Source organism: Crocuta crocuta, unplaced genomic scaffold (assembly GCF_008692635.1).
Source record: "Crocuta crocuta isolate KB4526 unplaced genomic scaffold, BGI_CrCroc_1.0 scaffold73, whole genome shotgun sequence".
Lineage (NCBI taxonomy): Eukaryota > Metazoa > Chordata > Mammalia > Carnivora > Hyaenidae > Crocuta > Crocuta crocuta.
This window is the reverse complement of record NW_027529443.1, coordinates 57,193-69,715: the sequence shown is the minus strand read 5'-3', so window position 1 is coordinate 69,715 and position 12,523 is coordinate 57,193. Positions and strand designations below refer to the sequence as shown.

General features: G+C 43.9%; 1 protein-coding gene across 1 annotated transcript in view; it reads left to right on the top strand.

Moving 5' to 3' along the window:
• Nucleotides 1-12,523, top strand: part of ITGAX (integrin subunit alpha X) — a 62,360-nt gene that overhangs the window by 12,449 nt on the left and 37,388 nt on the right. The window contains exons 11-20 of the mRNA XM_077760305.1: nt 43-172; nt 282-424; nt 613-753; nt 846-1,055; nt 4,423-4,553; nt 4,685-4,842; nt 4,985-5,139; nt 7,432-7,563; nt 7,651-7,724; nt 7,940-8,081. Of these exons, the coding sequence (XP_077616431.1) occupies nt 43-172; nt 282-424; nt 613-753; nt 846-1,055; nt 4,423-4,553; nt 4,685-4,842; nt 4,985-5,139; nt 7,432-7,563; nt 7,651-7,724; nt 7,940-8,081 (1,416 nt within the window). The remainder of the gene's footprint in view (nt 1-42; nt 173-281; nt 425-612; nt 754-845; nt 1,056-4,422; nt 4,554-4,684; nt 4,843-4,984; nt 5,140-7,431; nt 7,564-7,650; nt 7,725-7,939; nt 8,082-12,523) is intronic.

Sequence of the window (12,523 nt, the reverse complement as noted above, 5' to 3'; positions counted from 1 at the left end):
TTGGACTCGAACCTGCTTAGCCCTGGAATCCTTTCCTCACAGGATGGCCCAGTTCTGGGGGCTGTGGGGAGCTTCACCTGGTCTGGAGGAGCCTTCCTGTACCCCCAAAATATGAGACCCACTTTCATCAACATGTCTCAAGAGAATGTGGATATGAGGGACTCCTACCTGGGTGAGAAAAGGCTGTGGTTGGAGGCACAGGTGGGAGATGAGCTGCCTGGGAAGGGCAGGAGCTCGAAGAGTAGGGAGGAAGTTTTTATGCTGAGGCCTGCTCCCCTCAGGTTACTCCACCGAGCTGGCCTTTTGGAAGGGGGTGAAGAGCCTGATCCTGGGGGCCCCCCGCCATCAGCATACTGGGAAGGTTGTCATCTTCACCTGGACATCCGAGCAATGGAGTCCAAATGCTGAAGTCGCAGGGACCCAGGTTGGATGTAGAGGAAGCCAGAGTGAAACATGAGAGTGATAGGGTCTCCAGGGGAAGAGAGGGAGGAGAAGAAGAGGTTTTGGGGTCCATGGGAGAAGGTCCTGGTGGCTGGGGAGAGGAGGGACCTATCCCTGAAGGGGCTGCCACTGCCAGCGGCAGGCAGGGTGACTTCACGCTCTGCCCTCCAGATCGGCTCCTACTTTGGGGCCTCCCTCTGCGCTGTGGATGTGGACAGAGATGGCAGCTCTGACCTCGTCCTCATTGGGGCTCCCAATTACTACAAGCCAACCCAGGGGGGGCAGGTGTCCATGTGCCACTTGCCCCAGGGGGTAAGTGTGTGATGAGACTTGGGTTGGGTGGGGCCTGGGTGTGGGGTGGAGGGGTTGCCTGCGTCCGGACCTGACACTTGTTTGTTCTGCAGAAGGCTAAGTGGCAGTGTGAGGTCGTTCTTTATGGGGAGGAGGGCCACCCCTGGGGCCGCTTTGGGGCAGCCCTGACAGTGCTGGGGGATGTGAATGGGGACAAGCTGACAGACGTGGCCATCGGAGCCCCAGGAGAGCAGGAGAACCGGGGTGCTGTCTACCTATTTCATGGAACCTCAGAACTGGGCATCAGCGTCTCCCACAGCCAGGTGAGGTCCAGTCGCAAATTCTATTAAGACCACCTCCTCCTTGCTTCTCCCTGTCTTCTACACTGCCACCAAGAAAGTTCTCCTTTCCCTTATCTTTCTTCCTTTGGCTAGGCCTGGGCACCTTGTAGGCAGCAAGCAAAATCTGGAATTTTATTTTATTTCTTTAATGTTTTTTTATTTATTTCTAGGAGAGAGAGAGAGAAAGAGAGAGAGAGTGTGAGCAGGGGAGGGTCAGAGAGAGAGGGAGATACAGACTGAAACAGGCTCCAGGCCTTGAGCTGGCAGTCAGCACAGAGCCCGACGCGGGGCTCGAACCCATGAACCGCGAGATCATGACCTAAGCGAAAGTCGGACGCTTAACCGACTAAGCCACCCACGTGCCCCGAAATCTGGAATTTTAGAAATGGACACATTGGTATGTTCCCTATTTGTATGAGGACTTGATTCTTGAGTAAGTTCTCTATCCAGACCTTTTAATCCCCCAGCAGCTTTACAAGGTACATAGCCCAGGCATTAGCAAACCCACTTTAGAGATGGAATCTGAGGCATGGAGAAGATCAGTGACTTGTCCAAGATTTATAGTGGATCAGGAATGGTGATGAGGGAGGTTCCAATGTCCTGATTTCTAACCCAGCGCTTGGTCTCTTGGTGGCTCTCTGTTGCCAGTCAGTTTAGGTCTGGCTGCCTCAGGCTGCCTGTCTACTCATCCCTTCTCCCTGGATGCTTCACGACTATTTCCTCATGTCATCAGTAATCCTGCCAAATATCTGTCTAGGCAGGAGTACTTCATCCAATGGGGCAGGTTTTCCTGAACAGGGAGGGTTTCTTCCCATGGGAAAAGTTAAAGAAAACGTCAATTAAAAACTAGGCAAAGGATTTGGATAGACATTTCTCCAAAGATGATAAACAAAGGACAAATATGCACATGAAAAGATGTTAAACATTATTAGTCATTAGTCATCAGCAAATCAAAACCACAGTGAGATATCACTTCACACCCACTGACATGGCTAGAATAAAAAAAAAAAAGAGATAATAAGGAGTGTTAATGAGACTGTGAGAAAATTTGGTACCCATAAACACTGCTGGTGTGAATGTAAAAGGCTACAGCTACTTTGGAACACATCTGGCAGTTCCTCAAAAGGCTATACATAGAGTTACCGTATGACTTAGCAGTTCCACCCTATGTCCACACAAAAAGAGAATCGAAACCCTAGGTCCACACAAAAAGTTATACATCAATGTTTATTGTAGCATTATTAATAATATCCAAAAGGTGGAAACAACCCAAATATCCATTGACTGATGAACAGATAAATTCTGTTGTAAATAAATACTTATATGATGGAATATTATTTGCCTGTGAAAGGAATGAAGTACTAGTATTTGCTACAACATGGATGAATCTTGAAAAACATAATGCTAAGTAAAAAGAAGCCAGAAACAAAAGGACACATATTGTATGATTCTATTTATATGAAGTGTTAAGAATAGGTAAGTCCATAGAGACAGAAAGTAGATTAGAGGTTGTCAGGGGCTGGCAGTGGAGGAAAATGAGGAACATGGGGGTGAGTGATAAGGGGTATGGGTTTTCTTGCGTGGGGGGGGGTGATCAAAATGTTCTAAAATTGATTTGGTGATGGTAGCATAACTGAGAACATCCTAAAACCACTAAGTTGTATGCTTTAAAAGAGTAAATTGTATGGTGTGTGAATTATATCTCAAAAAATTGTTGGAACAAAAATGTCGAAGAAGATCTCTGCAGTCATGTTACTTTCCAGCTTCATGTTCTTAGTCATTACACATCTCTTTGTGTTCAGTTTCCTCATCTGTAAAATGGTGATAATAAGAGAACGAACCTCACTTGGCTACTGCTCTGAGGATTAAATGAGTTAGTACATATGATGTACATACATAGTATAAATACACATATGTTCCTGGCACATAATTGGTGTTACAGTGTTATAATCAACTATTGTTAATACAGTTTAACAACAAAAGGGTTTCTAAAGAACTTGGAACTTTTTTTTAAGTTTATTTATTCATTTTTAGAGAGAGCAAGGATATGCTAGTGGTGGAGGGGCAGACAGAGGTAGAGAGAGAATCCCTCTGACAGTGCAGAGCCTGATACAGGGTTTGATCTTACAAACTGGCAGATCATGACCTGAGCCAAAATCAGGAGTCAGACGCTTAACTTACTAAGCCACTCAGGCACCACTAAAGAACTTGGAACTTTAAGAAGAGAGTGAAACGCTTTGTTGACAATAACACCAGATGTCAAGAAACTGCATTAATTCCACATCAACTGGTTTAACTTTACCTTGCTACAGCTGCTTAGAGGCATATCTTATGAACACCCTCAACTGCAAATATCACTTGAGTTATACCCAAGAGGGTGTAAAGACTCTAAGAGGAGGCCTTTCCATATTTGCTGGCCCACCAAAATTTTCTTCCTTCCCACCACATGCTTGACTGGGAAGGACTTACTCTGTTCCCACTGGGCCCCACACAAACCTGAGAATATGGTGGTGAGATCAGTTTTCTTAAGCATGAGGCCATTTGACTGGGTTTGTATATCACTACCTTCCTCTTCCTTTCTAGACACCATTAGTAATTGGCACATTACTCTTTTATTTTATTATGACTATGCCTAATCTTTACCAGTCCCAGTAGGGTCCAGAGATTTTAAAGGGCACATTCTCCAAGGGATTTGTCATTACAGGAGCAATGGAAATAAAAGAGAAGGAACACAGAGCCACTTCCCATCCCAAGTTTGCCCTTCCTTGTCCTCTAAAGAGACATGGTCATCCTTGGGCGCAAAAAGAGCCCTTGGGCATGGTGTCAGAGGATTGGATTTCAGGTCTGGAGCTGACCTCTTAAAGGTTGTGTGGCCTTGGCACTATCTGACAACTGGGAGGTGGGGCCAGATGAGCTCTGAGGTCCCATCTAGCCCTAATACTCATCATAATCACTAACTGACTAGTGACTTTTTCAGGTGCTGTTCAAAGAACTATATGCATTAATTCATTTACTACTCATGGCTAAACTCGGAGGTATTATTTTCCCCATGTGAAGCATGAGGAAACTTAGCATGAGGAAGCTAAGTAGATTAATGAATGAATGAGGCCCAGGTCACCAGGCCAGCCTTTCAATCACCATGTCTTCATTTATGTCTTAGATATCTTTCCTCTTTTCTAGTCATCATTTCCCCACCTATCTCCTATTTTTAGGCACTTCTGGTGACATCTTTTCACTACTCACCTCTTCTTTCTGTCTCCCATATTCATACCTCCCTGTTCCTCTTGTTGCTAATTTTCAACTTGTTTCCCTCACCCTCAACCTGACTTGCCTTTCCCTCTCTTGCCAGCGGATCTCAGCCTCCCAGCTCTCTCCCAGCCTCCAGTATTTGGGGCAGTCACTGAGTGGGGGTCAGGACCTTACCCAGGATGGACTGGTGGACCTGGCTGTGGGGGCCCAAGAACATGTGCTATTGCTAAGGTCAGAAAGCCTTTCTCAGACACTTCCAGATGGTATCCTGAGTCCACCTAGGACTCCAGCCTCCCGATCCCCATCCCAGGTTGTCCTCCTGGGACCAGGGGCTTGCCATCATCTCAGTGTTCTACTCATAGGACCAGACCTGTGCTCAGGGTGTGGGTGAGTCTCCAATTCACAGCTACAGAGATTGCCAGGTCTGCGTTTGAGTGTCGGGAGGAGACAGATTCTGCCAAGGCACTGGGTGGTGCCAATGTCTGCCTTCATGTTTATGAAAGTCCCAAGAATCAGCTGGGTGAGTTCTCTCCTCTTTGACTCAAGATACTCTGACCCTTGGAATCCCTCAGCTCAGGATTCCTGTCTTCTGCCTTGATCCTTTTCCACCTGAGGAATTTCTGACTTTCTTAACCTTCCTTATGCCCTCCTTTCCCATACAGGTGACCTCCAAAGCACTGTGACCTTTGACCTGACCCTCGACCCCGGCCGCCAGAATCCCCGTGCCATCTTTGAAGAGACAAAAGCCCGGAATCTGACTCATGTCCGAGTCCTTGGGCTGAGACAGTACTGTGAGACCGTGAGGTTGCTCCTCCTGGTAAGGGGACTTTGGAGTCCTGGGGATGGCAGAGATTCTGAGGCTGGCAGTGGGGTGGGTAGGAAAAGAACAGAGTGTGTTCTGATTCTCACTGTGGCTCAGTCCCAGCACAGCACCTGGCATATAGGAGGTGCTGAATTAGCTGAATGAGTGAGTGAACAAATGAATAAATGGATGGGTCACCTGTAGCTGCCAAGGCTACATAGCTGGATTTTAGGATAGTACCACTGCTTTGGAGAGCTAGGGGGTGATGTACTGGGAATCTTTTAGGAGCTGCTTCTCTGAGACAGGCCTTGTCTGAGGCATTGGGGATGCAGCAGTGGACCAAACAATCATGCTTAGGGAAACTCGGGGGGAAGGTCAAAAGCAACCAAGTTCCTAGATAATAGATGTCAGGTAGTGATAAATGCCATGAAGAAAGATAAAGCCAAGGCACCTGGGTGGCTCAGTCAGTTGAGCATCTGACTTCAGCTCAGGTCATGATCTTGCAGTTCACAAGTTCAAGCCCTGTGTCAAGCTCTGTGCTGATGGCTCAGAGCCTGGAGCCTGCTTTGAATGCTGCCTCTCCCTCTCTCTGCCCCTCTCCCACTTTTGCTCTCTGCTGTGCTCTTGCTCTTTCTCTCTTAAAAAAATGAATAAACATTTTTAAAATTTTAAAAAAAGGATAAAGTCAGGGAGGAGAGCAGAGAAGGTATTAGGGAGATCTTTTGAGCAGGTAGAGTTTGGCAAGATCCTGAATAGAATGAGTGAGCTGTGTGGGAGGCTGCGGGGAAGGAATCCAAGGCAGAAAATAGGCAAAGCAGAGTTTATCCACAAATGTATGGCCAACTCATCTTTGACAAAGCAGGAAAGAATATTCAATAAAATAAAGACAGTCTCTTCAGCAAGTGGTCCTGGGAAAACTGGACAGCAACATTCAGAAAAATGAAACTAGATAATTTTCTCACACCGTACACAAAAATAAACTCAAAATGGATGAAAGACCTAAATGTAAGACAAGAAGCCATCAAAATCCTAGAGGAGAAAGCAGGCAAGAACCTCTGTGACCTTGACCATGGTAACTTCTTACTCAACACATCTCCAGAGGCAAGGGAAACAAAAGCAAAATGAACTACTGGGACCTCATCAAAATAAAAAGCTTCTGCACAGTGAAGGAAACAATCAGCAAAACTAAAAGGCAACCAACAGAATGGGAGAAGATATGTGCAAATGGCATATCAGATAAAGGGTTGGTATCCAAAATCTGTAAAGAACTTATCAAACTCAACAGTCAGAAAAACAGATAATCCAGTGAAGAAATGGACTAAAGCATGAACAGACATTTTTCCAAAGAAGACAGACAGATGGCCAACAGACACATGAAATGATGCTCAACATCACTCATCATCAGGGAAATACAAATCAAAACCACAGTGAGATACCACCTCATACCCATCAGAATGGCTAACACTAACAAGTCAGACAACAACAGATATTGCTGAGAATGTGGAGAAAGAGGATCTCTTTTGCACTGCTGGTGGGAATGCAAACTGGTGCAGACACTCTGGAAAACAGCATGGAGATTCCTCAAAAATTAAAAGTAGAACTACTCTACAACCCAGCAACTGGACTACTAGGTATTTATCCAAGGGATACAGATATGCTGCTTCTAAGGGACACATGCACCCCAATGTTTATAGTAGCACTAACAGCAATAGCCAAAGTATGGAAAGAGCCCAAATATCCATCGATGGATGAATGGATAAAGAAGATATGGTACGTATACACAATGGAGTATTACTTGGCAATCAGAAAGAATGAAATCTTGCCATTTGCAACTACATGGATGGAACTAGAGGGTATCATTCTAAGCGAAATTAGTCAGAGAAAGACGAATATCAAGTAGCTTCACTCATATGAGGACTTTAAGATATAAAGCAGATGATTATAAGGGAAGGAAAGCAAAAATAATATAAAAACAGGGAGGGGGAAAAACATGAGACTTTTAAATATGGAGAACAAACAGAGGGTTGCTGGAGGGGCTGTGGAAGGAGGGATGGGCTAAATGGGTAAGGGGCATTAAGGAATCTACTCTTGAAATCATTGTTGCATTATATTCTAACTAACTTGGATGTAAATTTTAAAAAATTAATTAAAAAAAGCAAAGGTTCTGCATGGTGAATTACAGCCATTGAGCACAGCTGGGTATCATCGTTACCCCAACTGTATTTTACATATGAGGGAACAGGACACAGTTAGTGACTGTGAAGATGCATCCCTTAGCCACTGCTGTCTTTAATGTCCATTCTTTAGGCTTGTGTGGAGGACGTGGTGACCCCCATCACCTTGCGTCTCAACTTCTCCCTGGTGGGCAAACCTATCCCTTCCTTTGGAAACCTCCAGCCTATATTGGCTGTGGATGCTCAGCGATACTTCACGGCCTCTGTGAGTCCTGGTGTTGGAATCTTCCAGAAGGGAGTGGAGGGTGTGACTCCAGATCTTGGAGAAAACCTTACTTTGCTTCCTTCTCAGCTTCCCTTTGAGAAGAATTGTGGAACTGACCATGTCTGCCAGGATGACCTTGGCATCTCCTTTGACTTCTCAGGGTGAGCTACCACTCTTTAGACCTGCCCTGGCTCCCCAACCCCTCTTTTTGAACCTGGAACTTCTGCTCTGTCTCTCTCTAAAACTTCTATACTGTGCTCAGAAACAGACAACCTGTATCTCATCTCTTCCCTACTTTCCCACTCTATGTTTCACCCCCAGACCTTTTCTAGCCCCAGTCTCAGAGTCATTTCCTGCCTTCTACCCCAACACCTAGCTTGAAGACTCTGGTGGTGGGGAGTACCCTGGAACTGAATATGAAAGTGACAGTGTGGAATGATGGTGAAGACTCCTATGGAACCTCAGTGACCTTCTTCTACCCGCCAGGGCTGTCTTATCGTCGCGTGGCAAGGAGCCAGGTATTATTCTTTCTGGGGAAGAAAGCAGCCGATGGTTGGGGTTCAGCAGAGACTCCTGTGCTTGGTTCAGAGCTCAGGCAGGTGCTAAGCAGCCTCTTATAAGGCAAGAGCTCTGGGCTGATCACTGTTGGATGAAAACGGTTATATTGTTGGGGCTTGCCTTGGCTCATGCTGTATCCAACGCTGGGTATTATATTTTAGAGATACTATCAGGAGTGAGTTCCCATGAGGATGCTAATGTGGAGAGAGAGAGGACCCTGCCTTAAATTTATTTGTTTTACACACCATATCAATATTCCTCTTTTAGAGAAAACACATCTTGGCCTTCACATAGTTCAAAACACTGTTCTGTAGAAGAAAGAGTTGAATTTATTGGTTACTTTAGATCAGGGCTTTGCATACTTTGGTAACCAGACCTCAGTCTGTATGCCTGAGGCACACCATAGTCAATCACTGAGACATCAAGTGTGCAGCATGGGAAGTTTATTGGAGAGGCAGCCAAACCAGATGGGAAAGCCAGCCTCTTATCCACCTTCTCTAAGGGGGAGAGTCAGAGATTTTTAAGGCAAACAAAAAGAGTCTGTCTACAGGGGAGAGGAGCTATGTGATTTCAGAATCAAATAAAGGAAATTAATAAGGTTGAAGTCATTTTGTTGTCTGTGCCTGTGAGAAGCTTCTGGATATGTTTTCATGCTATCCATTACCAGAGATTGGCATCCATAACATGATCTGAGAGTAGGGTTTTAGGTCCTTCTATGTCAAGAGTTCATACATTGGACATTTGTGCATGCTCAGAGACAGTCAGTGGTCGTGACTGGTTCTGGTCAGTTTCTTTTTAGTTTTCTTTTCTTTTTAAAGTTTTTATTTATTTATTTAATTTTTAAGTGTTTATTTATTTTTACTATAATTTATTGTCAAGTTGGTTAACATACAGTGTATAGTGTGCTCTTGGTTTTGGGGGTAGATTCCTGTGACTCATCACTTACATACAACACCCAGTGCTCATCTCAACAAGTGCCCTCCTCCATGCCCATCACCCATTTTCCCCTTTCCTCTGCTCCCCACCCCCCCCCATCAACCTTCAGTTTCTTCTCTGTATTTAAGAGTCTCTTATGATTTGCCTCCCTCCCTCTCTGATTGTAACTATCCTCCTCCCCTTCCTTCCCCCATGGTCTTCTATTAAGTGAAAACATATGATATCTGTTTTTCTCTGACTGACTTACTTCACTTAGCATAATATCTTCCAGTTTCATCCTTGTTGCTGCAAATGGCAAAATTTCATTTTTTTCTCATTGCCAAATAGTATTCCATTGTATATATAAACCACATCTTCTTTATCGATTTATGAGTTGATAGACACTTAGGCTCTTTCCATAATTTGGCTAATATTGAAAGGGCTGCTATAGAGGTACATGTGCCCCTATCAATCAGCACTCCTGTATTCTTCAGATAAATTCCGAATTGCTGGGTCATAGGATAATTCTATTTTAAATTTTTTGAGGAACCTCTACACTGTTTTCCAGGGTGGCTGTGCCAGTTTGCATTCTCACTAACAGTGCAAGAGGGTTCCCCTTTCTCCACATCCTCACCAGCATCTGTTGTTTCCTGAGTTAACTTTAGCCACTCTGACCTGCGTTAGGTGGTATCTCAGTGTGGTTTTGATTTGTATTTCTCTGATGATGAACGGTGTGGAACATTGTTTCATGTGTCTGTTGGCCATCTGGATGTCTTCTCTGGAAAACTGTCTATTCATGTCTTCTGTCCATTTCTTGACTGGATTATTTGGTTTTTTTAGGTGATAAGTTTGGCAAATTCTTTATAGATTTTGGATATTAACCCCTTGTCTGATATATCATTTGCAAATATCTTTTCCCATTCCAACAGTTGCCTTTTAGTTTTATTGATTGTTTCCTTTGCAGTACAGAAGATTTTTATTTTGATGAGGTCCCAATAGTTCACTTATGCTTTTGATTCCCTTCCCTTTGGAGATGTGCTAAGCAAGAAATTACTGCGGCTGAGGTCAAAGAGGTTGTTGCCTGCTTTCTTCTCTAGGGTTTTGATAATTTCTGGTCTCACATTTAAGTTTTTCATCCATTTTGAGTTTATTTTTGTGTATGGTGTAAGAAAGTGCTCTAGTTTCATTCATGTGCATGTTGCTGTCCAGTTCTCCCAGCACTATTTGCTAAAGAGACTGTCTTATTTTCCATTGGATACTCTTTTCTGCTTTGCCAAAGATTAGTTGGCCATACATATATGGGTCCAATTCTGGGTCCTCTATTCTATTTTTTTATAATGTTTTATTTCTGAGAGAGAGAGAGAGAGAGAGAGAGAGAGAGCGCTGAGCAGGGGAGGGTCAGAGAGAGAGGGAGATACAGAATCTGAAGCAGGCTCCAGGCTGCCGGACGCAGGGCTTGACTCACGATCCAGGAGATAATGACCTGAGCCAAAGTCGGACTGAGCCACCCAGNGCAGTACAGAAGATTTTTATTTTGATGAGGTCCCAATAGTTCACTTATGCTTTTGATTCCCTTCCCTTTGGAGATGTGCTAAGCAAGAAATTACTGCGGCTGAGGTCAAAGAGGTTGTTGCCTGCTTTCTTCTCTAGGGTTTTGATAATTTCTGGTCTCACATTTAAGTTTTTCATCCATTTTGAGTTTATTTTTGTGTATGGTGTAAGAAAGTGCTCTAGTTTCATTCATGTGCATGTTGCTGTCCAGTTCTCCCAGCACTATTTGCTAAAGAGACTGTCTTATTTTCCATTGGATACTCTTTTCTGCTTTGCCAAAGATTAGTTGGCCATACATATATGGGTCCAATTCTGGGTCCTCTATTCTATTTTTTTATAATGTTTTATTTCTGAGAGAGAGAGAGAGAGAGAGCGCATGAGCAGGGGAGGGTCAGAGAGAGAGGGAGATACAGAATCTGAAGCAGGCTCCAGGCTGCCAGACGCAGGGCTTGACTCACGATCCAGGAGATAATGACCTGAGCCAAAGTCGGACTGAGCCACCCAGGCGTCCCTGGATCCTCTATTCTATTCCATTGGTCTATGTGTCTGTTTCTGTGCCCAAACCATACTGTCTTGTGATTACAGCTTTGTAGTAGAGGCTAAAGTCTGGGATTGTGTTTCTTGCCACTTTGGTTTTCTTTTTCAACATTATTTTGGCTATTTGGGGTCTTTTGAGGTTCCATACAAATTTGAGAATATTTTGTTCTAGCTTTGATAAAAATGCTGGTGCAATTTTTTTTGGGGGGGGGAACAATGACATTTTTATTCTAAATTTGTCGAATATCAATATTTTGTACTATTCTTATTTTGTTTTTTTTTCAAATAGTTTATTGTCAAATTAGTTTCCACATAACACTCAGTGCTCANCAGCCAGTAACAGTGTGCAGGAGCTCTCTTAATGGAAACACTGAATCTGCCCCACATGCACCCTCGTTCCCCAGTGTGCTGTCACATTACGAGTGTGGGGAATGCTCTACAAAGTTGGCAGACAGAACCACACCCATCAGTTAATTTCAGTTTATTTTTTATAATGTTTTATTTCTGAGAGAGAGAGAGAGAGAGAGCGCATGAGCAGGGGAGGGTCAGAGAGAGAGGGAGATACAGAATCTGAAGCAGGCTCCAGGCTGCCAGACGCAGGGCTTGACTCACGATCCAGGAGATAATGACCTGAGCCAAAGTCGGACTGAGCCACCCAGGCGTCCCTGGATCCTCTATTCTATTCCATTGGTCTATGTGTCTGTTTCTGTGCCCAAACCATACTGTCTTGTGATTACAGCTTTGTAGTAGAGGCTAAAGTCTGGGATTGTGTTTCTTGCCACTTTGGTTTTCTTTTTCAACATTATTTTGGCTATTTGGGGTCTTTTGAGGTTCCATACAAATTTGAGAATATTTTGTTCTAGCTTTGATAAAAATGCTGGTGCAATTTTTTTTTGGGGGGGGGAACAATGACATTTTTATTCTAAGTTTGTCGAATATCAATATTTTGTACTATTCTTATTTTGTTTTTTTTTCAAATAGTTTATTGTCAAATTAGTTTCCACATAACACTCAGTGCTCATCCCCACAAGTGTCCTCCTCCATGCCCATCCCTCCCTCCCCCCCACATCCATCAGTCCTCAGTTTTTGTCAGCGTTCAAGAGTCTCTCATGGTTTGCCTCTCTCCCTTTCCCCCACCATTTACCCCCTTCTTCTCCCCCTTGTTCCTCCGTCAAGTTCCTCCTAATCCTCCTATACTGGTGCAATTTTGACTGAGATTGCATTGGATGTGTAGATTGTTTTGGGTAGTATTGACATTTTAACAATATTTATTTTTCCAATCCATGAGCATGGAATGTTTTTCTATTTCTTTGTGTCTTCTTCAATTTCCTTTGTAAGTTTTCTATAGTTTTCAGCATACAGATCTTTTACCTCTTTGGTTAGGTTTATTCCTAGGTAT